This window comes from Styela clava, chromosome 11, assembly GCF_964204865.1.
Source record: "Styela clava chromosome 11, kaStyClav1.hap1.2, whole genome shotgun sequence".
Lineage (NCBI taxonomy): Eukaryota > Metazoa > Chordata > Ascidiacea > Stolidobranchia > Styelidae > Styela > Styela clava.
Genome location: NC_135260.1, coordinates 551,956 through 577,062, shown reverse-complemented (window position 1 = coordinate 577,062; position 25,107 = coordinate 551,956). Strand labels below are relative to the sequence as shown.

The window sequence follows — 25,107 nt, the reverse complement described above, 5'->3', positions numbered from 1 at the left end:
AGACCAGTGGTTTTCAAACTTTCAAGCCACGCCACCTTTTTAGAATTTGTCAAGTCTCGCGCCCCACCTCAGAAATAACTATCTAACAATAAGATACAAATACCAGAGAATAAAGCCCAAATACGTTTTATTCAAAAAACATGTTAGATGGAAATAATAGAGAAATGTAAATATCGAAAATAAGGCGGGCAAGAAGAAATCTTTTTAATCAGCTTCACGGCCCACAAAAAATTTTCTATGATCCTATTATTGGACGCGCCTCACTGTTTGAGAACAACTGTTCTAGATTCTCAGGGAACTCATTTAAATAGTTTTAATTGTCTGAACTCGCTGCACTTTAAAGATCATTTTGTTTTGCCAGTGTTAGGTTTGTATGTATATTAACAGCTCAGACAATTAAAATATTGCGCAGGATTTCATCGAGCCTCTGAAATGTTTCTTTGGGGTTTCACTCCACCAGAAAGGGTACTCCCGAAGTATGTGAACCAGGTTTAGGTCATAATTTTATTCCAATTTTCCTTATTTCAGTTCTATTAAGAGTTTGGGGACTAGCCAAGTGACTCCTGTAGTATTTGTACCTGAAATTATGGCCTAACCCTAACCTGGTACACATACTAAATTCTGGTGTCTGCCATATTGGTTTACATATTTCGGGAGTAGGCTACCCCAGAAAGAGTTAGGGGCCAATGTTTCATCAGGGAACCACTGGCCAAAGGTTTGTTCTGTTAGCACAGTGTGTGGCAAAATACTCTGTAGCAAACTGAATGTTGCTATTCACAAGCAGATGATTTGTTTGCAGATTTGTTTACTGAAGTCAAGCTAAAACAAACAAATGTGAGCTAGAATAAATGTTTATTCTCTGTCTGTCTTGGCAGGGTTTTACGGCAATGGTGTGGGATAGCGATATTGATTTGGTTTCTGGAGTTTTCCTACTTATCCTTCTTCTATGCTTTTATGCTGGTGGATCCAGATGCTAATATTGTGAGGATGCTGTAGCGAGAATACAGATTACCATCCTGGGTGATTCAAGAGTCTTGCCGCATAGTAACACAAACACATTTTTTTATTTTTGCGAGACCATCTACTCATCCTTTTTTATGCTTTTGCGCCGGTGTATACGTATGCATATATTGCAAGGATGCTGTAGCAAGAGTGAAGATAACTATTTAGCCTTGTTGCACACAATTCAGTAAATTATCGTCCAACCAAGGTTGGACTTCCTCAAACATAAAAACTTTGGGCTTATTAAGGCCTAGTGCAAGAGTTCTCAAACTTTCATGATTCGTATTCGCCACTTATGCTCCCACACAGTGTTTAATCCGGCCCATTTATTTCTGCTGATATTAAGACTATAGTTTTCAAGATATAAATTTCTGTTGAAAATATTAATGAAAAAACGTCACCCCGATTGTTACATTGTGCTTATTATTATCATTTAAACGTTAGCCTAGCTTTTGTGAATAAACTGGTTTTTATTCATAGTTTTTCATATTGAATTTTGAGCCTCCGACTCAGTAAGTAAGTATATTACCGGTATCTGTAACTGGCCCGCTCAAAAAGTTCCGTAATTGCCCACCTCTGCCTAACACTTGTGCCCTCTGATCTTCAAGTGAAATACCTAGTTTTATTTCTAGTTCAGTTCAGTTATTTTATGTACCACGTTTGATAAAATAATTAATAATGAATAAAAGCAAAAAAATAAATGTGACACAGTCGAAGAATTGATCAAATTTACTCTTCAAATCAAACAAAAAATTCCAGTTTCCATAAAATAGCATCTTCTTAAATGTCAGGAGATGCTTGCACAGGGCCTTATTCAGAGTGAGAAGAGACATAAATACAACAAAATCCTTCTTGAACTTATTAAGAACATTATAATTAGCTATAATTGTGCCTAGTAATTATCTGGTCTTAATTATATGAGATTGTTGAGGAAATCTGTGATTATTTTACGTAATTGTAAGTTGTAACTTATTAAGTAGATTTGGATTTTCGGATACGATTGGTTTACAAACAATGAATGTTTGGCGCTTCAGAAGTATGTGTACCAATATGGTGGTAACTAATTTTGTTCGCCTACTTTAAATCAAGTTGTGTAAAGGGACGGAAGCCTCTAGGCAGGGGGGATATTCACTTGGCTAACACAGACAGTCCCCGATCTTGTAATAGAACTAAAATAAGGAAAACGGGAATAAAATTTCGGCCTAATCTAACCTGGTACACATACTACGGGAGCACCGAATGTTTCCCTGAACCCTTGACCCCAGATAAATTCTCCATATAATTTACCATTTGATGGTTGTTTTGAGAGATTATTAGTGAGTTGACAAAACTAATTTACATTCTCAAAACTATAATTTTTATCAAAATATACAACCATGTGCAGATTGAAGGTAAGGATAGCTAATTTCTATCTAGTCAATGGCAGCATTTGCTGGACTAATTTTAGATCATTGCAACAAATTTAAAGTAGAAAGACATAATGACAATCAAAATACCAATTTTTGGAAACACAATGAAAAAACTGAAACCACGATCAACGGGAATTTGTTTAAAACCATGATTGAATATCTGCCTGGGGGAAAGAATTGTTTGAGCATTTGCATAAATCGTAATGGTTAACAATAGGAGATAAGGAAAAAATCATGACTTGAAGGTAAAGCAAGAACAAACAATACAGCTATTAGTTGAATAGCAGTAGATTGAGGTGTACTATTTGTGTTTTATTTTATGAAAAAAATTGTTCAAAGTTTAGACACACACACACTTAAAAGCCACATAATTCATTTGCGTAACTTTACTTAGAGTTGAGTCTCCTTTAGTTATAAGTGAGTGCTGATAAGATTGCTCAGAAACGAGTTTTCTTTCTTCTGAGTTAGTGCACATAACATTGCTCAGAGATGAGTCTTGTTTTCTCCTAATGAGAACCTGCAACATAGCTGAGAAACATGTACCGGTACTTCTATGTGTGGGAACTTTGAACAAAACAAAATCCAAATATTACACCACACCCTACAGATATTCACGTAACAACAGTACTAATTGCAGAATTATATTTGTCAAACAAAAATATGTTTTGTGCTTTAGATTTAAGTTCAATGAAAGCTTATATCATAGTCCTAATTCATTACGCTACATTTGAAAAGAAGTTTGAAAAACAAACATTTATTTTACTAATAGGTAATCCCAGCGTTATATTTCGCACCTGCTGTCGAGACTGTGCAAACAGTTCATTCACTAAAACTAATAAAAGTATTTAATGGCGTGCTCTCAAATATTTTCTCTGAACAAGGCTAAAGACGAGGCACTATATTCCAATTTCAGAAAATTTGAATAAAAAAACGAAAACTAGGTAATAAATTGGTTACAATCTAAAAAAAAATTTTATGCAAATATGACAAAGGTTAAAATTGTTTGTTTTCCATTTTTTTTTTTGCAACTTTCAAATTTAAATAAGTTTTATTGACTTTTTTATCTTGAATATATAACTTTCAGTTGTTTTTTGAATGACATTGTCCTTCACAACCAATTTAAGCCGTTTTTTACTTTTTAAATCCGAAGCACTGGTCTTTGAATATAGAAATGATTATCCCTAAATACTTTTTGTTGTACTTTGACTTTTTGTAGGTTAAAATTTATTTTGGGAGTCGGCAATTCTGACCCTGACAACTCCCGGTTTGTAAAGATGACCCCAGTCCAGCACTTGCCACGGAATCTAGATGGGGGACATCATGGAATTGGAAAACTGTAATCTACTGAAAATATCCATCTCTATCAGTATTAATGATAAAGAAATACAAATAGTACTAAAGTATAAAAGTAATTTAACCCACCTTTCCGATGGCTAGTGGCTGCCTGAAATCCCTCCCTCCTGTCATTTTAAATCCCCATGGTGATCCACCAGTCATTTTAATCCTCATTTTGACGAGATTCTGGTTCCACAATGATAACGAGAGACGAAAGAACAGCCACCAAAATGAGTCGAATGTTTTTATGAAAGTTTACAATAAACTGACAAAAGAATAAAAAAGTATATTAATTCTTGGTCAATTAAGACATTTAGTATGGCAAACTTCACAGATTGAGTGACATTGTCCCATTTGAGAGAATCCCATTTTGCCAATAAACAGACACCCCTCCTTTAGGGGACGTCTGTACATTACTGTCCATCAATACAACGTCATCATTAAATTCCTCTGGAAAAAGTAATCCGATTTACCAAAGAAAAAGAATTTTTACCGTGGCATGCGAGAGTTTTTAGCAAAAAATGGCAATTTCGGTGATGTGGCAGTCGCGATTATTATCGAGATAAGCATGGCGCAATATGCCGAATCTGCCATCGTGCCAGGCGTCTCTCGTTTGTGAGACACATGGAGTGTTTGTTCTATTGAACCTAATGACGAGAAATAATTGGAAACTGTGGCCTACGGACATTGGTTCCCAAACTGTGGGACTTACCAATCCAGTTTCTAAAAAAAATGAACTGGACGAAAACGATTAAAAATGTTAAGGCTAACTAAACGCCATTCCCCTTTGAAATAATGTGGCGGGTACCAGGTAATCCAAACAGAATGTGGGACTATGCGAAGGACCAGTGACAAGGGAGCTGATTAGAATCGGTGAACACTAAGATCACAATTCGTCTTAACTGTTAATAATTATCGAACTATTGATGAATGACACAGAATGCAGTGGCGCATTGTGAACATAGCCCCACATCAAAATTGAAGTTGAGAGAGAGAGAGAGGCGCGAATGGGTATATCGCACATATAGCTACGTTAATATAATTCAAAAACAAGCAACCCTGACAAGTTGCTCGCCAGTATGGCTCATCGTGCTCAGTGTTGGGAATACCTGAATATGTTCGCCACTGCACTTTTGAATACCTCGTATGAGTTCGCAGGTTCGAATTTCATGGATAAATTATGTGCGAGAGATTTGCTGGACTCCTAGATGCCGTATGGCGGTTCACGTAGCCGCTGGTTGGTTACGACATCCTCCACCATCAAGTCCATGAATCTAAAAAAGTAACTGGATAACTGATCCCACAACCACGATACACTGGTAATCGAACGAGAGGCCGCGGTTTGCCATAGGATTAGGCCGCGTTATTTGCCTTCCTTTCCTCCAGGATAAATGTGTGAATCCTATCCTATCCACCTTCTATATCAAGTGATGAGATTCACTATTTAGGGCAAGAAGACTCAAACTCGCGACCCAGGGGCAAATTGCAATCCACAGGACGATAGCTTGCGCCCCCCTTGGTATGAAATTTTAATGTTAGTGTGTCACTTAGATCAGTTTGAATGATTACTACATCTTTTATAAGTCATATTCTCGAATTTTTGGCTAAACAATCACTAATTCTCAATATTTTCAGTTATTTTTTCATTTAGTCTTAATTCTGTAATTTGTTTATTTCTGGTCTGGACTTGTTGTGTTTGAAAAAGGAAAAAAATTTGAGATTTAATTTTTTTAAACTAAGCTTTTACTGTAGAAAACCTAATGCGTCCAGACCCACCCAGATTCTGCCACCAGTGGCCCCAAGGTAAATTGAATTTGAGACCCCTGATTTAGGGTGTTCGCGAGGATTCATGCGAACACATTCTCGGAAGAGAGAGAGAGAGAGAGATTTATTGCCACAAAAACAAAATCAACACTAATATAAACATAATACAATAACGAAAATATTCCACAATATTTGATTATTGCTTTGTGCGGGTCGGTGTGCAAGACCGATTAAAGTCATCTAGGCTCCCGACCCTTGTGTATGTGCTATATATAAGTTCATCATAGGTGGATACAAATGAGATTAAATATAAATATATAAAAAATAAATACGAGGAAAAAAGGAAACGAGTCGGCAATTTAATGGTATTATGGAAGTTACTAAGGGCAATTTAGGATTGAGGTTCTGAATGAGGTTCATCATAAAACTCACGTTTTTTACAGAGTTCGAAATGTTTGTAACGAGAGAACATGTTGTTAGCAAGTATGATACAAACTTGAATCTGGTCTTCAAATTTTGAATTTCATCGCTACCGTACGTTCGATCTGCTTGCTATGCTGTTTGGAAATTTGAATTCCTCTCTCCGGGCTCCCTATTACTGTACTGAGTAAAACAAACACTCATTCAGATTCACAATCACCACATGCACGCAAAATCATAACGTGCGGCTGGTTACGCAAAACGGCCTATGTCTCGCAGTGACGAACGCGAATGTGTCCTTCATACTGTCATATGACATCTTACAAATAGATGAAGATCCACCTACGGTACTGGTATCTGAAACAAATACCGGTACCCGATAACGGGTAACGGTAACCATTCCCATACCCAACATGGACAGTTAACCAAACGAGAGCTCGTGGTACACCAAATGATTAAGTCGTCTTATCGGCTTTCCTTTCCCTCCCGGAATAAATATGAAAATCCCTTGCTAACCTTGCACGACGACGATTCTGGCAACTCCCAGCCGCCGTCTCCCAATATATCAATCTTCCGGTTCGTATTCGTCATGTAGCCTGGATTTGCACTTTTTTGGTAAAAAGAATAATCAGTATTTTGCGGCTCTATAGCGCCAGCGCGCGGATAGACGTTAAGATTTTGACGCACGCTGTATAACCTGAACATACAAATGTACACTTCGTAAAGAAAGGCCTCCATTTTTATGTATGAGAAAAATATTACTAATTGTGAAAAAACTATTGCAACTAAAAATGGTAAACTGTCAATTCATAAGAAGAAGTGGACTATTATAAGCGCGTTTCTGGACACGTTAGTTAGTAGACATAACGATCGTTTCAATATTATGTTGCTGTTGTCCTGTATCTGCCTCTATTGTTACGTACCGTTACGTAACAATCATACTGAAAAATTAATAAACATTATATATGAACACGAAAAAATAAAGATCACGGTCGAAAGCTTACATGTAAAGTTGTAAATAATTTTGATGAGTAATTTTTTTGGTATTTTAAAGGAAAATCGAGCAGAGATTCGCTGGGTAATTAATTAATGGCATCGTGCTATAGGTAGGTTACTCTTGCCTTGTGTCAGCACGGCCGATTATTCGTACTTGTACCTCACAGCAAATCCTAAACTTTGCCCACGCCATTAAAACACTGAAAAGCTCAATCACGATTGAAGTTGATGCAATAAAAAGTTTAGTTATGACGACACAATTATAGGTCCAGCAGACATAGTTTCGACACATAGACTCGGCATGCGTGAGCATTATCAAGGTTGCCGGATAAACGGGAAAGTTGGGTAATAATATGGCGAAGCTCAGCTTCTCTTCCGGTTACCAGTCCATGTCAGGTTATACGAAAATTTAAGAAATTATTGTTTTCAGATGCAACAGTGGTTAAGTCAACCAACACCATATGACAGAGAGGCGAGGAATTCTATCGCGAACCCGCGCAGGCTAATCAGCCGATAGTTGGCACGTTCCTTACGCTTGACACGATGCGCCAAGCTCTGTCTGTACACATGTAACAAATATTAGACCTATCTATTAACTATGATTTCATTTCACATATTCCAAGTAATTTTCAAGTTAACGTTGAACGCATGCCCACATATGTTAGCGCACATCTGGCAATTACAAACTTCATTCCATTTCTGCCAAAGCTTTACGGTACTTGAGTTAAACCGAATCAAAAGGAATAAACGAGCTGTGGTGATGTGTTAGGTGAGGATCTGCTGACGAGATGGGCAACAGCGTGGCTTGGCCTAATTCACAACCTTAATCTGGCAATGCGGAGTTGCAAATCGGAATACTACAAGACATTTTCGGGATTTATCAGTCTGTCAGTGTGTCTACTTGAATAATGAGCTTTGCATGAAACGTGAGTAGATGTAGATTCACGTGTTATAGATTATATCATGATTTTAGGCATTCATATTTCAGTTATGATTGTCATATTTCGGATATGATTGTCGTATTTATCCCCGGGGAAGGGGAAGCCGATAAGACGACTTGATCATATGGCGAACCACTGGCCGCTGCCATTTACCATTTCATGCCGGGTATGAGATTGGTTGACCAGTTATTTGTTTCAGATGCTCGGGCTTTCAAGAGAAATAAGACTTGCGAATGATCATATAGTAAATACTGCTTCTTTTCCATACACCATCCTTCGTGGATAAGTACTCTGCGATAGATCTTCTTTTCTTCGGACCCATTTTGTAACCACTGAGTCAAAGCTGCGTGACTCGAATATTAAATCAGCTTCATTTAGAAAAGGGAGTTTATTCTTGTATTTTGGGACCGTTTTTTAATAATGAATCCTGAATTAAATAACATCTGGCGCGGCGGTGTGGCTCAACGGGCTAAGCGTTAGGAATACGCTCGCCACCGCACCTCTAATTACTCTGCGTGGGTTCGAATCCCATGCAGGAATGATTATGTGCGAGAGGATTGCTGGACTCCTCGCCGTCGTTGGGTGGTTCACGTAACCGCTGGTCGGTTACGGCTTCCTCCACCACCAAGTCCATGCTTCCAAAAACAAACAATACAGTAAAACTAATCCCATACCCGACTTGGAATGGTAACCGGACGAGAGGCCGTGGTTCGCCATATGGATAAGCCGTCTTATCGGCTTTCCTCTCCCCCGGGATAAATATGTAAATCCTGTCCTATCCTATCTTTGAATAATTCGATTTAGGCCCGCTTATATCCGTTCACCCCAGTGGGCTATTCTTTCATTAATTCAGTTAATGTACGTGCTTACGTCGTCGTATTCTTTCATTAATTCAGTTAATGTACGTGCTTACGTCGTCGTCTATGTTTGACGCAATGCATCAACGCGACAAATTTGCGATCCCATTTCTGCGCTACGGAGACTGTAAATTTTTATTTATTTTTTGTTTGGCGGTCAGTACCTCTGAGCCATGAGCAATAATTAGGTCTCTTGTTAGAGTTCAGAATACAAATTAGTACAAGTAAATATACAATATCTACAGCAGTAGGCCGATAGGCGGTGTTGGGTAAAACCCACTACATTGACAATAATGGGGAGAAAGGCGATAGGTAAGTTAGTACCAGTACTAGTACCGTAGCATGCCGTGCCCGTACTGCATCAGCCGGTAATTCTGTGTGGACACATGATGATGTCGGTACCGCGTAGGCCGCAGAGCGTGATTACGGAACTGAATACATAAGAATTTGGTGCATGTAAGGAATGTGATAGCACGGGAAAAAAAAATGGCTGTTTTCGATGTGAGAAAAACAATATCGGCCTTGAAATGGTGCGGTTAACTGATGTGTCTGATGGAGCATTCATTAATTTAGTATAATAATTTTGTAACTGATTTTTCAACCGTTTACTCAATTTTTTGTGTTTAGTTTGGTCGCACCTATTTATTTACAATCATTTATTCACTTTGCCGCGTTCGCCCCTGAAATTCAGTAAATTCAAATGTCGCTGTCCCGCTGTCCCGTAACAGAAAGAAAACTAAATAGAAAGGTAAAATGAATGTATTGATTCATATACACAGCATTTAAAATAAGAAACAATAAAACATTTATAATAAATACACTATATAAAACATTTAATCATGTATTAGACACAATTCTGTTTATTTTCGAGTGTCACTTAGCCAGTCGCTGCGGCGCACCATTTGGGAACTCCTGGTTTATACAGTAAATATTGAATATTCAGAAATGTGAATTACCAAAGCCACACTTAGTTTTCTCAATTTTTGTTTTAGGTAAAATAACGCTATGCAAAATAATGGTCATTTTACCCATGTTATAGCATAGGCCTATTTAATTTATTCACTTTGGCAAATTTCCGCCGCGTGTTTATCGAACCCGATAGCGCGCGTTTCTGGATTTTCAGTAAATTATAAAGTCGTAACCCGAACATTCAAATGAAGCGTTCAAAAATTTGTGCACGGATAGAAATTTTGTAGTTATGAAGGCGGTGTTCGTCGCCAAGTAACAATGTGCGTTGTCGTAACTGGAAGACGGGCGTTTTTGTTGAAAAATTATAAATTGGGCTAGTGCTGGGACGTGTTTTTAACTAATATTCATTGATCCAGTGCATAAATTGTTTTGTATTCATAATGCTTTTAATTTTAAATACATTTTGAGCAGTAAAATAAGGTTAAAAACACTTTCATTAGCAGTATTATTGCATTTTTTATTGTTTTGATTTATAGTAAAAAACAAAAGGTATCATTTCTGAAGAAAATGAAATCCGCAAAAGCACCGGAAATTGTTTGAGATTGCGAAAACCCGAAACTCGGTCTTCCTCGTTTCTATGGTAAGATTCCCCACCACCACGCAACAAATCAATTGTCGCCCTCAGTTATTTATTCGCAATATTAACTCTCCCCAAGATAACTATAAAATGCAGCCAATATTAACCATACATGATGCAACCTCGGCATTGCACAAAGCCTGGAAGTCACTGTGAAACTTTTTTCGCAATAAATACACGCCATTAATTAATACCCCCCCTTTCGAATTTTTTGAAAATCTGAAACAGTCGTCAATAACGCGTGCGATTGGGTTTCTAAACCGCCGATTGTTTTTGTCAGTGTGGCTTGTTATTTAGGCCGCAAACACATTTATATGGGTGTTTATTCTCTCTAAATCACACGTTTTCAACGAATTTGTGCCACGATAACGGTAATAATTATTTATTTTTTTGCTCGCACAGAGTTGTGAAACCGTTGAGAATTATTATATATTCATCGACGGTTAGATACTAAAAGCAAATAAAGGAGTAAATACAATATGGGTTTTGTTGTAGGAGACCCGCCGCAGTCTAAAAATGCTTCTCTAGGCATTGAAAATTACGAAATTTTATGTTTTATAGGCGTTGGGAACCATACCATACCGTCACTAAAATCATAATTGTGCGCGAAATTTAGCTTTTTATCCATTTCTTTATATAACCGTCGAGATTTTTATTGCCAACATTATACAAGGTTGGAAACGCGACTTTTTCCCGAGTTGTGATGATTATATATATCAGGATGGTGCGAGGTTGGCGGGCCGCTAAAACTTTTGAAAATGTCTCGCGGGCCGCAGTCGGAGAAAACCCAAAAGTGATCAAAACATCGCGAATTTACTCACTTTAAATATAATTTATGAATGCGATTTTCCGCTCTAATCAGTTTTTTGAGGAGGATATAGAAAGCCTTTAGTTAATTGCTTGCCGAGAAATACCGTGGTATGTTCGGTATCTTTTCTCCTGTTTGGTTTTGTAATGTCTTAAAAGTATATTCTTCCGTGACAGATATTACTTGAAAACACACCAGACACTGTGTTTAACGTTGTTGTGCGTAAGGAAATACGTTTCCTCCCAGTTTACCTCGGTCACCTATTTTATTACACTTCTTGTATGATGAATTGTTATATTTGGCTAATTTTATTACTCGTAGCGTGAGCAGACCAGGTGCTATTGTCGAAGAAAAACCAAGTCCGTCTAAGTTGGGACTCCGGACCCAGCTAAAAAAAGCTGTATCGCGCGGCGCTAAGTCAGCTCCGCGGTTCGTCACTGCTGTCAAAATAGCCAACAATTGCACTACTCATCTCAACAGCTTGGTCCTGTCTGCACACGACAATTCATTTTCCTGGTACCGATCACAGGACTTTATTCCCATATACTGATATACTATATAGGCGCCGTCTCGACGTTTATAGATACAACATTGAAATTCCATGCATTTTAACATACATTAATCCCGACATCGGGATTACGAAAAGGACTATTCCCAGTTGAAATAGTTTAAAAAAAACTCAAACATTTTCTGCCAATTAATACAAATATCTGCCAATGGTTTAGTGTGAGCTAAAATTGTTCCGCGGTCCGCACGAAATGTGTCCGGGGGCCGCAGTTTGGACCACCCGGATATATATTATATAAGATAATTAATCCAAAGTATATTCAATCGATTTTTTGTACTAAAATAAATTTAATTCATGAGATTTTATAGCAGACTTTGGAAATTTTTTAACGGTTTTTTCTTAAAAATTGGCAGCATTGCGATAGAGCGGAGTCAATACGGCAAATACAGCTCATACGGATCAAAACAAGATATAATCGGGCAATTTACCACATATTTTTATGTCAGCAAATTGCCATTTTTTTAATGCAATGATACTTTCAGACAATTGAGTTAATAAAGCAAGACATTTTAAATATACCTGTATCGGTCATGGCTTGATTACTTCACACAAAAAAAAAATCATTCCGCGATGATTTCAAGGCGATGAATATGTATTTTTGCTATACTTTATAATTTATCTGTATTGTCATTGTATTAATTAAATTGAATAGTACTCCGCGGATTTTATATCAGATCTTGAGATTTTTCTAATTGCGATAACGAATTCGCAAGATCTCAAAAATACATATCAAAACTAAATACAATCGGGCAGTTTATCTCATATTTTTGATTTATGTCCACAGACTGCCGTGATATTTTACAGTACATTTTTTTTATTCATTTTGATGCAAAAAAACGCAACCGCTAGTTACGTTGGACACAATTAAATTGTCATTGGTTGAATATTTTACGCTACCGAAAGTCATTCTACGCTAAAGCAAGCGGATTTTTAACGACCTTGTAATCACGTCGACTTTTTCAGATGAGAATGCGAATTTCCGATTTTGAAACCCCCTCCTTTTGAATGTGCCCCTGCGGGGTGTAATAGGTGAAATTCCGAACTGGAGGCCTTCCGTCATTCAAAAATATCCGCTTCTTATCAGGGGCCCATAGGGTCAGCCGGCCCAAGCAGCACGTTGTCGAAATGAGTTTGGTGGTAATTTAATTGAATAAAATACAAGCATATCATTCTTACTTCACATTTTATTTATTTTCACGTATAACACGTTTCACGTATCACTATATTTTGTTCGTTTCCCGAATTATTTAGAAATTTGGTACAAGAGGCTTTATTATCAGAAACTCGCCCCGGGAAGCAGAAAATTCTGTCTCGCCCCTGCTTGTTACGTACCAGTAGCTACTCGCACGAAGTCTTGTATAGTAAGGGTAACAAAGCAACTCATAAAAACCTTACATGGGCGGTCGCGATCACTCATGTTGAGCACCTGCATAAGACCTCAGCGCATTCGCAGAGCAGCATCACGAACAAGTATCCTCACTAGGATTGCTGATAAGCCATGAAAATGAATATTTTCTTTTATTATATTTCATTTTTGATGTATTCAGTTCGTAAAATTTTCAACACAATGTACATAATCCCGAATTGGGAGACTCAATATCTTATTGTCTTAGGTTTTCGAAGTCTTTGAAATAACAGAGCAAAAAATCAGCTGTATAGCAGGGCGTCTGCATGTTTTGCTATAAAATCAGGCTGTTTTATGTTTGGATTAGTGTCAAAACCGGAGTCATATTTTTAAACTCTCCGGAGTTGGGATTCAAATTTTGCTTTTTCAAGAGTCGGAATTCCGTACTTTTAATGATGATAAACAAACGAAGTGAAAACTTTAAAAGTGACAACCTATTAAAGATTACGTCGTTTTAAAAAAAAATTGATTTCTACAGGAATTCGTTGCTAGAGTAAGAGTCGAAATTTTCACAAAGAGTCGAGAGCCGAAGGTAACTCGGGGTCCAGTTTTAGTTTACTGTTACTTTAGTGTTTCCCAACCTTTTGGTCGCGATTCAAGTGAAGCCACGTTACGATGTTAAAAAAATGCCGTTTAGTATTTGAGCGTGTTCTTCTAGAACGGTCCTAGACTTTACGACCGTTGAAAGCTGGCTTATGTCTCGCCATAAATACTTTGATTTATTAGTCCCGTTTTGAAGCCAAGATATTTTTCTTCTTACTTTTCGTCACACTTTTAGTTTCCTCAATGACTCCAATCTAATTGTCGGTCGAACTGGCAAACTGTTGAGTGAATTTGAAGTTACCATATTGGGTGACGTCATATTAGGTGATGTAACGCTTGGTGACGTCAAAATCCCAGTATTAGGAAGTTTGATGACGACTGAACGAACAGGGCGTGGCATACTTCCGGATGCCGGACGTGACGCAGATTCGTTGCTATGGTAACTTAGAGGAGGCGTGGGGGTAATGGCTGACGGTTGTTGCTCTTTCTGGTCAAATTTGTTGTCAGGACTTGGTAAAATTCTTGCCGAGCTTTCATTTTCTTTTATTTCAGTTCCAGGAATTAGTATTGGGGTTTCAAATCCCGGGAAAGAAGCGGAAAATCTTATTGGATTTCTCACGTTACGGAAAGATCTGTTAACCTTGGTCATAACGAGTTTATTCCCATCGCTACATGTCAGTTTCTTAACCGGCATTGCTTTTATTGAAGCTTTGGGAGGAGCGCTACGCACTGTCCTCTTTTGTCGTGTGAAATGAATGAAATCTTGTTCCGGTTGGTTGGTCAAGTGTTCCGCATGACCGAGCACTTGTTCCACGTGATCTTGACGTTTCAGTTGAATCTTTCGGCCCGATAATGTCAGCCATGGTCCAAGGGGTGTTATGACGCCATAATTTCTTGCTGTCACGTGCCTGTTTTCGCCGTCCAAACTGTCGCCACTGGATGAAGAGCCGTTGAGAGCCTGCAATTGAAAAATATCAACTTAATTTTCAAACTGGGAGGCATTGTTGATACCCCTGGTATAGATATACTGCTTTAGCGAAATTTCGATCCAGCGACATTTTCGAACTTTGATTATCAGCATTGAGTATTTGTAGAGTATCTTAACTAGTTACCATTTACAGTATTACAGATTAATTTATAGTTATTTGACCGTAATTCGTTCAATTCTTTGACCGTAATGAATTTGAGCGTTTGTTTTTTTTTGGATTTTTATTACCGGTGTTAAGAGAGTTTATTGAAAATCCCTGAGTAGGAGTTTTCCGCCGTTCGAGAAATACCGCTTCAAAAGCTACATTTAAAATTTGAAGTAAACTGAAAAACAATACATTTCCTAAAAACCTGAAAGCAAAATGTTTTACTGTGTTATCGGTATTTTAGCAAGTAGTATGGATAGCGCACCACACCCAGAAGGTAAACTGCCTGGATAGTCTACAGGGATACTGTAAAGAATAATCGTAACTTCAGTCACCGACCTCGAAAAATTTTCCATAGCTTCACGCTGATTCTCGGTTTAAATTAAACTATACCATAATAAATTATCAAATGTCGGCGTGTTTTTTTCTGTACACGCAAGGCTTATAACAGTGGTTCTTAAACTATGGGTCGCGGAATGTAATAAAATGGGTCGCGACAAGGTCGCTAATGCAAGGGCGACACGAGGAGGTGGCCGAATCTTTCAGCTGGTCCAATGTCTAAATTTACCTTTCTAACTTTGGTATTTAAAAAATATAAAATGTCGTTCAAGGATGAACTGCTTCGAGCCCATTGTTACATCACAATTCACATACCAGTCACGTGTATTGTTTTATGGTGTAGGTCGGTAACCATGCACGTCGCTTGCGGCTGTGTTGACCGCACGGATTCGCGGAATGTCATCTTACTGGACAAAATAACCAAAAATGGATGTCTTCTTTGGTAATGTGAATTCAAACAGGAAAGGTAAAATAAACTCGCTTGCCAACATTAGTTGAGCTGATTAGCTTCAGCTCGAAGCCCCATTTACTGCGAACGAAACACTGTGTGCGAAAGTGATCGAAGGCCTAGCCAGGATGGCAAGTTTGCGTCGGACAGCGGTGTAGTGAATTAGAAACGAAGCCAATAATTAGTAATGACGCAATGACTTTTCTGCTACCATTCGTGACCACGTATCTATGCGAGCAAGGATTTTCTGCACTGATGGTTATTGAAAGTAAGGCTCGCAATCGCATCGATTGTAGTAACGACTTGCACATTGTCTCAGTAAAATATAGCGGTGCATTAAAGATATAGTGAAGAGGGATTTTCAGTTTCACCAATCACACGGAGTCAACGGACTGTTTCCAATAAATTGTTGTCTGTATTTGATTTAAAGAGTAATAACACTAAATATACGTTTTTGTGATGGTAAGGATTGGGTCGCGAGTATTCAGAAATCTTAGATTTGGGTCGCGCTCGAAAATGTTTGAGAACCACTGGCTTATAAAGTGAAGTTACCCCAATCATGATTTTGTACTCATTAAAAGGCAATAAAATTTAAATACGAGTTTCTTGTTAATTTTAATTTAAAATCTTAATTTTTCAAACGACCATCGTTGATTTTGATTTTGTGAACTGCATACACATTTCCGCAAAGTCGCAAAGACTGCCGCTAAAGCGGTTCGTTGTTAAATCACGATTTTGTAGTTGTACTTAATTTAGCACTTTGCAGTGAATTTTTTTTTATAGCAAATATCAAACTCACTTCTACACAAGTTGAGGCGGCCTTGTCTTTACTCATTATTACACTGGAATCATATCCAGGTTATTTATTGGACTTTTGACGTAAAATTGTGTTTATTTTGTAGCTTATGCGAGCAAAGTATTTACAATTCACTCACCGGTAATTTATCTCTTCCGGCATTTCTTCTGCTTTTTTCATTTCTCTGTTGTAGGCTGCGAACTTTAGCAATTGTTCCATTAACAGACATACAGACGCCGAATCTTTCACGAGCCTCCTGTAAGTGTATAGAGTATAGAGTTATAACTAGGGCTGGGAATGGTTAATCGGTTAACCGATTTTAGATGGTTAACGATTACGATTTATTTTAACGGTTAACTGTCATCCCAGGTACAAATCAACTTTATAATGTACGATTACATCAAAATTCATTAGTCATCGCAAATTTATCTCCTGTGGCGGTTAAATTAAAAAATACTAACTGTATTGGTAAGGACCCAATAAATGTGAGAAAACATTTTAAGTACCCATATAAAATATACCTGATTATAAAAATTTGACTATAATAAATTCAGAATCAGTTTTCGGTCAAAATATATTTTACTGCAAAAACGTCTGTCTTTTCAATGTTATCCAACAAGTGCGCAGTCGATGCTGTATTTCTTTATGATATCTCAAAGTAGAATTTGCAAATCGATCACTAAAAATTTGTCACATAAATGACATTTAATAACGAAATCGGTTTTTTTCTGAAATACTTCCATATGTCCAAGGCACGCTGCATAGCTCTTGCAGCAGAGCGATCATAAAACCATCTCGATTCGTGAATAAGATCACGCGAAATTGCTTTGTAACCATTGTGAAATTGAAAAGCTAAAATGATAAATTACGTCGAACTTCACGCTGCGGTTAACCGGTTAATTTTACCCGGTTAACGATTAAAGCGTTTTTCCCGAAATTGCCAGCCCTAGTTATAACTCGATTCGGTGTCTGGCATGTTTCCGCCGGACATCCCGAATCAAATCCCATGGTGTAATAAATTGGAAAGACAATGCCGAACGGAAAAATCCCGGCCACTCCTGCTAATAGTAGCTCTCTACTTCCAGATACCTCTGGCCAATTATTCGGTACTTCCGTTCCATAGTATGTGAACCAAGATGGCGGACACCGAAACGTAGTACTCCCGTAATATGTGATCCAACATGGTGTACATCAGAACGTAGTATGTGTACCAGGACAGGGTTAGGCGATAATTTTGGTACAAATACTACGGGAGTCACTTGGCTAGTCCCCAAACTCGTAATAGAACTAGAATATGGAAAATTGGAATTAAATTATAGCTTAACCTCCCTCTTGGTTCACATACTAGGGAGTACCAATTATTCGATAACAAAGGCGTGAAGTACCAATTATTTGATAACAAAGGCGTGAATACGCGTGGTATAGGAAGAAGTTCGGCCACGGATCCTTGGAGGTTAAAGTATATTTTTTACGATTCTGTATTCACTCTGAACAAATCTTTGGATAGGCAGCCACCAATACTAAGATCATGAACACCCGCTTACCTTCAGTTCTTCAATACTTTTTCTAAATCTGACAGAAGGGTCTGTGGTAACTGGACGCTGTCTGAATCGCGGCGACACATTCTTAGATGAAGGACTTCTTCCTACCACGTATTCGCTGACGAAATTTGTAGATTCAGAAAGATCATCGATTGAAGGCGGGGGCGGCGAAATGTCTGGTCGTCTGCAAATCAAAATATAGTGAATATATGAACCAACAATACAAATTTTCAAGTACTTCATTTTCAGCTTACGATTCATTAAAAAACCATTTTTATAACATACTTATTTTTCACGACTAATTCGATATATGTGCCTGTTTTTATTATTAAATGAGATTGAAACAAGGATGTGCCAAGCACACCCGCAATTCGTCGTCAATTCCAAAAAGTTTTTTTCTATTTTTGCTTTTTATTTCTCCTAAATATTAGAATACCAAGAATAATTATTAAATAATTATATGCTGACATCGTAGGTCTAAGAGATACATTTTAAATACAAAAAATGGGAACCTGTAATAACGCGTTAGGCAGAAAAAGTCCCAGGGAACTGGAATAGAGTTCATAATATATATAGTATAGAATATACAGTATACATGACAAATGATTTTAAGCACGTCAGGAGGGCGCCTGTGTTATTCCCTGAAGTCGCTTGTTTTAAAAAAAGAAATACTGTTCCGAGCGATAATGTTTTTGCTGGGTATTCCAAGTATGTGCGTTGCAGACTGATATCTTGGGGAAGCAGAAGCGCCCGGGTTAGGTGCACAACCGTCATTCGCTTTGCTATCCAATGTTTCGGGTAAAATAAAGCAGTTTTAGTTAAATAAACGCATTATGAGGAACTCTCAGCATACTGGGTAGAGCTAAGATCTGGAGCCCGAGCCCAGCCCGACCCGACTCCAAATTCGGGCTTCTCTATCGCTGACTTTTTTTTAAATGAGGCGTTTCGGCTGTGTTTTGGCCATGAGAGACCGTGGTTTGCAAATAAACAAAAGTTGTCTCATCAACACGACACATACTGTACTAAACTCTGACAATTCAAAGAACTCCTAAATAAACTATGAAATTTCCGAAACAAAAAAATTAAAAAATGGGATTTTCAAAATAATAGGACCCGCGAGCAACCAATAGTGGTTATCGAGCAGCGACTCGCTCGTACCCGATGCATTCGCCTTGAAAACAGACATTTCGGTAAGAAGGTAGACTCGGCGGCGTATTTTACGTAAAATGGCGCCCATGGCAAAGTTGAAAAATGCGCCGCTTGATAGTTGGTTAACGATTTATAATGACTGTTATTGAAATACTATACCCGTACGTTATTATTCAAGTAAAAATGCGAGTTGTCTCCAATTTGAAATTATTTTATTGAAATATATTACGATTAAAACTTTTCGCCGTTTTTGCTCATCTGCCTAAACAGCGATTATGGAACAAGCCATGGCTACCACATCCTAGATCAGGGCTACTCAACTGGCGGACCGCAGTCCGAATCCGGACCTTCAAAATATTCGAATCGTGGTACTCCTGAAGTATGCGCACCAAGATGTCGCACAACCTGAACCGTAATCTGGTACACAACCTGAGTTCAGGTTGTGCGCCATCTTGGTGCGCATACTTGATGAGGTCCCAATTCGTAGTGCGTCTGATTTTATTTTATTTTGGAGGATTGTCTTCATTTAACTTTGGATATGCAAAAGGATGTGGAATATTTTGCGGTTACTCAGTTTTCCATACCTCGCGTTCCCTTAATTTTTTAGCCGAAAAGATAGAGTCACTAAAATATAGTTAGGCGCAGTATGAATACATTTTCCCATCAGACCGGACCCCAGGAATTTTCGAGTTTTGTATAAAATAGTTGAGTAGCCCAGCCCTAGATACGCCACTGGGTAGACTGTCGAATAGAAAGAATTTTGATTTTCGTCTCACCTGTTTTCGTCATTAACGACTTCGCGAACGAATGGTCCTGTCCTTAGAAGCCTGACTAGCAGTTCGAGTGATCGTTGGTCGTATTCGACGTTACTGTAAACATAATAATAAGATATTCATGAGATTGTGAGCATGCTAGTGTAAATTGAGCCTGGGGATAGGGTTATGGACATTTTAACTTGTATATCAAAGTCGGATATTGTGACGTATTCCCTAAATAAAAAAATCCGCCTCTAGGGATGCTCTGCACACTAATTCGTGGTCCTTTTTGTTGGATTCTGGTTAGGTTAGGAGAAGTTGGAAGTGAGACAAAAACTAACTCATTCTACCTAACCTGAGATAAAAACAGTCACAGAGAACAAATCAAAAATTAGTGGTGGGGCATTAACATACTAGTATCCATATAGTCAGGTTAGGGCAGAGCCTTCAGGAGTAAGGTGATCACAACTGATTACACTAGCTATGATCAAAGATCAATGACAGCCAATTAAGGAGAAAATTCGTCAAATACTCTGTTACGTCACGACTGGTGACGTCATTGCAACACAAAAGCATGACTTCATAGAAGAGTACTTATACTATTTAAAGTATAATTTCCCCACATACAAACTCATTCTTAAGAGGTTCTTCTAGAGCTCTTCAAATCTTTCAATTATGGTTGAAAATATAGAAGGGCCCTTTCTTGATTATTCGCAGTCTAACATTGTAATTCTTAAACTGTGCGTCACGACGTTCTTGTACGTCAGATAATAAATGCGTCGCGAAATACCAATCCATTTCCATGAAATTATTTTTTTTATCTTCCCGCACCTAATAAATGATGAAATGCTAACATCAACGTTGATAAAAAAAATACAACTTGCAATATCGTGCATTTATCATCTATCGCGGGCTCATAAAAAAAATTGTCGTGTTTTGATAAGTATTTCTGTCTCTCCCCTATTTTCTTGCATAATCTCACTGGACTGGAGACGTACGTAGGTAGGGCAAGTAAGTGTTAAGGGGTATTGCCAAATATAGAACCGACCTTAAACCACTGCAATCCACTGACCCGTCCCGCGTTAATTTTGGGTGTATATTATGAAATTCAAATTATTATCGTGTATTGATCAGCACTTTATTCTGCACACAAGGCTCGTGACGTATCTTAATCGTGATTCCGTATCCAATTAAAAAGTGTTGAATGTAGAAGCTTTGTAGCGAAACCATTCGAGGAAAACTCATTTAGACTGTTTTCCAGGCTTTTATTAACTTAAAGATTACTACTATACTAAAACAAGAAAAAGAACAATTCACAAGATGTAGCAACCTTGACGCACGCTAACCAAATAAAACCCCCAATATTTGCCACCCGACTATTAAACATTTCAGATCGCTCGTCGATGGTGCCACGTTGGCCATATTAGGTGGCGCTAATTCAATTTCATCACAAGATTATTATTTATTCTCCGACTGGACCCCACTGTAGTGAAGGCCGACCCTGGCAAAGGCCGACCCTGGCAAAGTACAAGGGTACGCTCATCCAAATAAGTATAATTTGTAGAAAAGTTAACGCAACATTTAGCCGGGTAGCTATTTTACCATTTTTGAAAAGAAAGTTTATTCTGTATTTAATTGGTCCTCAACCTTTTTTTTCAGCTCGTGGCCTAATTCCGGAGGTCTTTAGCCCTCGTGGATCCCTGTTTGTCATTACAATATTTTTTATTGGGTTATTTTCATTGTTATATTCCGAATTCCATTAGGTTCAAACAATTCACGCTTGATAAAGTGATAACATCCTTTAAATAACGTTGTCAGGCAATGAAACTTGGGAGAACAGGCAGTTTTCTTGTAAAGGGAAAAGTAAAATCAGTTTCGCGTCTAGAATTGTGGCCCTTCCAACCGCTCTATGGCCCTCTTGGGGGGCCACGGGTCGGGGAACTCTGGTGTAGTATTACCAATAATGACTTATTTAGTATTACTAATATACGTATTACTGATATACGTGTTTTTACGCGGACATTATAAACTATTCAAAATGTACAAAAGTTGCGGGTTGCGCTCATCACTAGCTAATGATTTACAAGCAAACAAAACGAAGTTTCCATTCATAGTAAGATGGAAAGAATAGTTTGAAAATTAGGAAAGGAAGGAATGTATCAAAGATCTTGAGGAACTTACTTAAAGTAAATGTATATTTTTGGCAACTGACCTTAATTTATGTTTCAAATCCTCTCTCAATCTCGAAGAGCTCATATTGGATAAAGCTTCGCCGTTTGGAAGAACCACTCCATCCATCGATGACGTCATACCTAGTGGTGACGTAACACCATGTAATTTACGAACAACCAAAGATCCACGCATCTCATTGCCAGCACTTCGAACCCGGCTCTTCGAAGGAATGGACGCCGTGCGACAAGCTTTTCTTTCCCGCATGTTGATAATTATTTATCGATGTCCTAATATGCTATTTTAATGATTGCCAACTGTGAATTTATTGCAAATATATTATTTAAACCACGTCACCGCCTCGTTCGCTTGTTTTCTGGAATGTCGACGAAAACAATGAATTTATGAGCAATTTTTGTTTTAAAAGTGAAACTGTTCGGGAGACACAAAATTTTGTCCGCCGGCCGCATTTGGCCTGCGATCCGAATATTGATCGCTGACTTGGAATATAATATATACAGGACTGCATAATACTACTATAGGGAATATCTGACCACGTTACAGAAATACATTTGTGTTTGTGTGCAGCAAGACTCTTGATTAACATAGATTAAAGAAAAGAGCTCTAGATTGACCTATGTATTTATTGAAACCCGCCTACCCACTCATCCGTCAAATTCAATCATTCCATTTCGCGTTGCTATCATTTGCAGATACGCCCATCGATTTGACCATTATATGATTATATTTAGGAATCGATAAAACCCGTCTTAAATTATCGCAAAAATCGTTATGATCATTTCTTCCAATATACAGCTTTGATTGATTTTTGGTGAACTCGAAATGACCATATCAATCTGGAACGCTTTGGCCAAACGAGACGTGTGATAAAGATCTTTCAACCACCCAATATAGCAGTTTTGATTATTGTTATATTATCCTTGCGGTTAGTGCATACGTATCTACTAACACATAAGCACTACGAAGAAATAATTGAAAAACGATATCGATTAGGTTTCCACAGGAAGCCTTGGTATTGGGTGATTTAAAATCCTCCACCAAAATCAGACTTTTCCGTGTGAACAATTTATAAAAATGAACCACTAAAAACAGTCGTTTGATTACAGTATTCTTGCAGTCAATGCACACAGATCTTCTGACATAAAGGCGGAGTGAGAGTAGATGTTGTCACGCTAATCAACCATTTAATAGAAAATCCTTCAGTCCAGTGCATGCGGATTCACTGACAATAATCTATTGTTCTCAAACTCTCAACATGCTCATACGTACTGCTAGTAAATATTCGTTAATGTTTTTTTAATCTCGTCACAGTATTACTGCGTCTTACACAGAGGCAGAAAATGAGCTAAGCCATATATGAAGCCTATAATTTAGGACCTTTTCTCCATTTTTCAATTCTGATGCTGAATGAAACCACAGCGGCCTGATTTTATGCGTGGAACCCTACCCTCATAGATAATGACCCCCCCCCCCCCCCACGTGCTAGATTTTTTCTACCTGAGTTCAACTGTGTATTATATAAATATATTATATCTGAATACAATAAAAAATTATATACATATCATAAAAAAGATTTACATTTAAACTTGCAGAACCCCTAGAATGTGAAACTACCCCACTATATATCAAAAATACGCCCCCCCTCCCCCTCCAATAACGAAGAAATTCTTCCCATCGTTGCTCTATCACAACCATCTTCTAATCGCCATCCATATCTACTCCGAACACCTTCAGGTAACCGTATTGGCCTGATTTTCGTTCACTCTAAATTCTACTACCGTGCGAAATTCGCGACATCTCAACAACTGGCGACCCACATTTGATCGAATTATTCGCCGATAAACCCTTTTTCGAGTGTGTCTGTTACGTCACATAAATGAATTCAAATGTCACAATCATAGCAATTCACATGTTGTTGTTTTAGTCATCTTTTGATCATTGTGGCGTCACGACTTTCTCACGATTCTCAAGTACAATCGGACATGAAAAAAATCTCAGACAGGATTATTTCATCACAAAAAGGTAGGAACAATTGTCATTGTCACGACACTATATATCATCCAAGTTCAACAATGGGTGAAAGTAAACATTGTCATCAGTTGAAAGTCGGGAAGGATTATTGAATGGTTCTCGTCAAACCACGACACCAACCACCAGAAAACAACGGCCAAAATGAAAATATAAAATCGAAAATATGACTCACCGACACGGTACAGGGTTCTTTTGTACAAAGCTCCCGCCACCAATGCAAAATATAAGATTTGAGAAAAACACCTCGCTGGGTTTCAAAATAACAAATTAGTGATGCTAATGTTAGGATTCGGGTTAGTAATAATTTGAATTTCGAGCGCAATCTGTATTATCAACCTAACTGGATATCCACTATTATTTATTTTGAGCGGTGGCGAGCGTTATATTTTGGCAAGGTCTTTCCGATAAAGTTAGCACTGACTGGGTTTGCTGTAATAATCGACAAGCGTGGCGGAATAATAGGCGTTTTTCTGCCATCGATTGGGCTTGTGCGAGACTCACTGCCTACTTTTATTCTATTTGTGCTGGTGAATACGTATATTATGCTTATAATACAAGGACGCTGTAGCATGAGTAAGTATTTCAAGAGTCGTGCTTACGGATACTTATGCAACGTTGTAGTTTTACTTCAATGAACCCCTAGTCTAGTGTTACGCACAACTCGCATTGTTTTGTAGAAATTTTAATGTGTGCCCAAATAGTATTAAAATAATACTGAATAATCAAATAATATTAGTAATACTACATTAAAACACGAAGTAGAATTTCTGCCTAAAGCAACACAAATCCTACCCGTGAAACGCTGCTTTCGGACATACAACATATTTCATAAAGCCCAACTCAATTATACAGCTGACTATCTTTGCTTACGTTAGTGATTCTCAACCTTTTTGAATCTATTTCTCGTTCTGTGTATTTTGGAATTCTCAATTCCTCCTCACTGTGCATAAAAAATTCCATTTTCAATCTTTAACGGACCCTTAGATTATTATCGCGTGCAACTTACATTCCGGCTTTTCTACCGTTTAAACAGTTAATAATTAATGTATGTCATAAGCGGTGACCGTACATTTGAACCCATGTACATTTGAACCCATGGGTATATCCACGGGTTCAATCTATATGCGGGTG

The 25,107-nt window shown here is 37.9% G+C and overlaps 3 protein-coding genes across 4 annotated transcripts in view; 1 reads left to right on the top strand and 2 right to left on the bottom strand.

Annotated features, from left to right (window-relative positions):
- LOC120347274 (uncharacterized) overlaps positions 1 to 4,011 on the bottom strand; it is a 30,041-nt gene extending 26,030 nt beyond the window's left edge. For both annotated transcript variants that reach the window (XM_039417176.2, XM_078117591.1), the window contains exon 1: positions 3,834 to 4,011. In XM_039417176.2, coding sequence (XP_039273110.2) covers positions 3,834 to 3,920 — 87 coding nt within the window. In that variant the 5' untranslated portion in view covers positions 3,921 to 4,011. The remainder of the gene's footprint in view (positions 1 to 3,833) is intronic.
- A 3,710-nt stretch (positions 4,012 to 7,721) lies between these two features.
- The window catches only part of LOC120347599 (CUB and sushi domain-containing protein 2-like), a 234,000-nt gene continuing 216,614 nt past the window's right edge, over positions 7,722 to 25,107 (top strand). The window contains exon 1 of the mRNA XM_078117625.1: positions 7,722 to 7,852. The gene's annotated coding sequence lies outside the window, so the exon portion shown is untranslated. The remainder of the gene's footprint in view (positions 7,853 to 25,107) is intronic.
- On the bottom strand, positions 13,156 to 24,183 carry LOC120347598 (uncharacterized). Its single transcript, XM_039417641.2, has 6 exons — positions 24,149 to 24,183; positions 21,968 to 22,241; positions 19,777 to 19,869; positions 17,855 to 18,035; positions 16,450 to 16,566; positions 13,156 to 14,552 (listed from the first exon to the last, which is right to left on the bottom strand). The coding sequence occupies exons 2-6, from the start codon at positions 22,189 to 22,191 to the stop codon at positions 13,818 to 13,820; spliced, it is 1,350 nt and encodes a 449-aa protein (XP_039273575.2). The 5' UTR covers positions 22,192 to 22,241; positions 24,149 to 24,183; the 3' UTR covers positions 13,156 to 13,817.

Excerpts from the sequence above, each read along its gene's own strand:
- LOC120347598 (XM_039417641.2), bottom strand. The coding sequence starts at position 22,191 with ATGCGGGAAAGAAAAGCTTGTCGCACGGCGTCCATTCCTTCGAAGAGC. Across the intron at positions 18,036-19,776 it reads GTCGTTAATGACGAAAACAG|ACGACCAGACATTTCGCCGC; the intron begins GTGAGACGAAAA and ends TTTGATTTGCAG. Across the intron at positions 14,553-16,449 it reads CCGGAAGAGATAAATTACCG|GCTCTCAACGGCTCTTCATC; the intron begins GTGAGTGAATTG and ends TTTCAATTGCAG.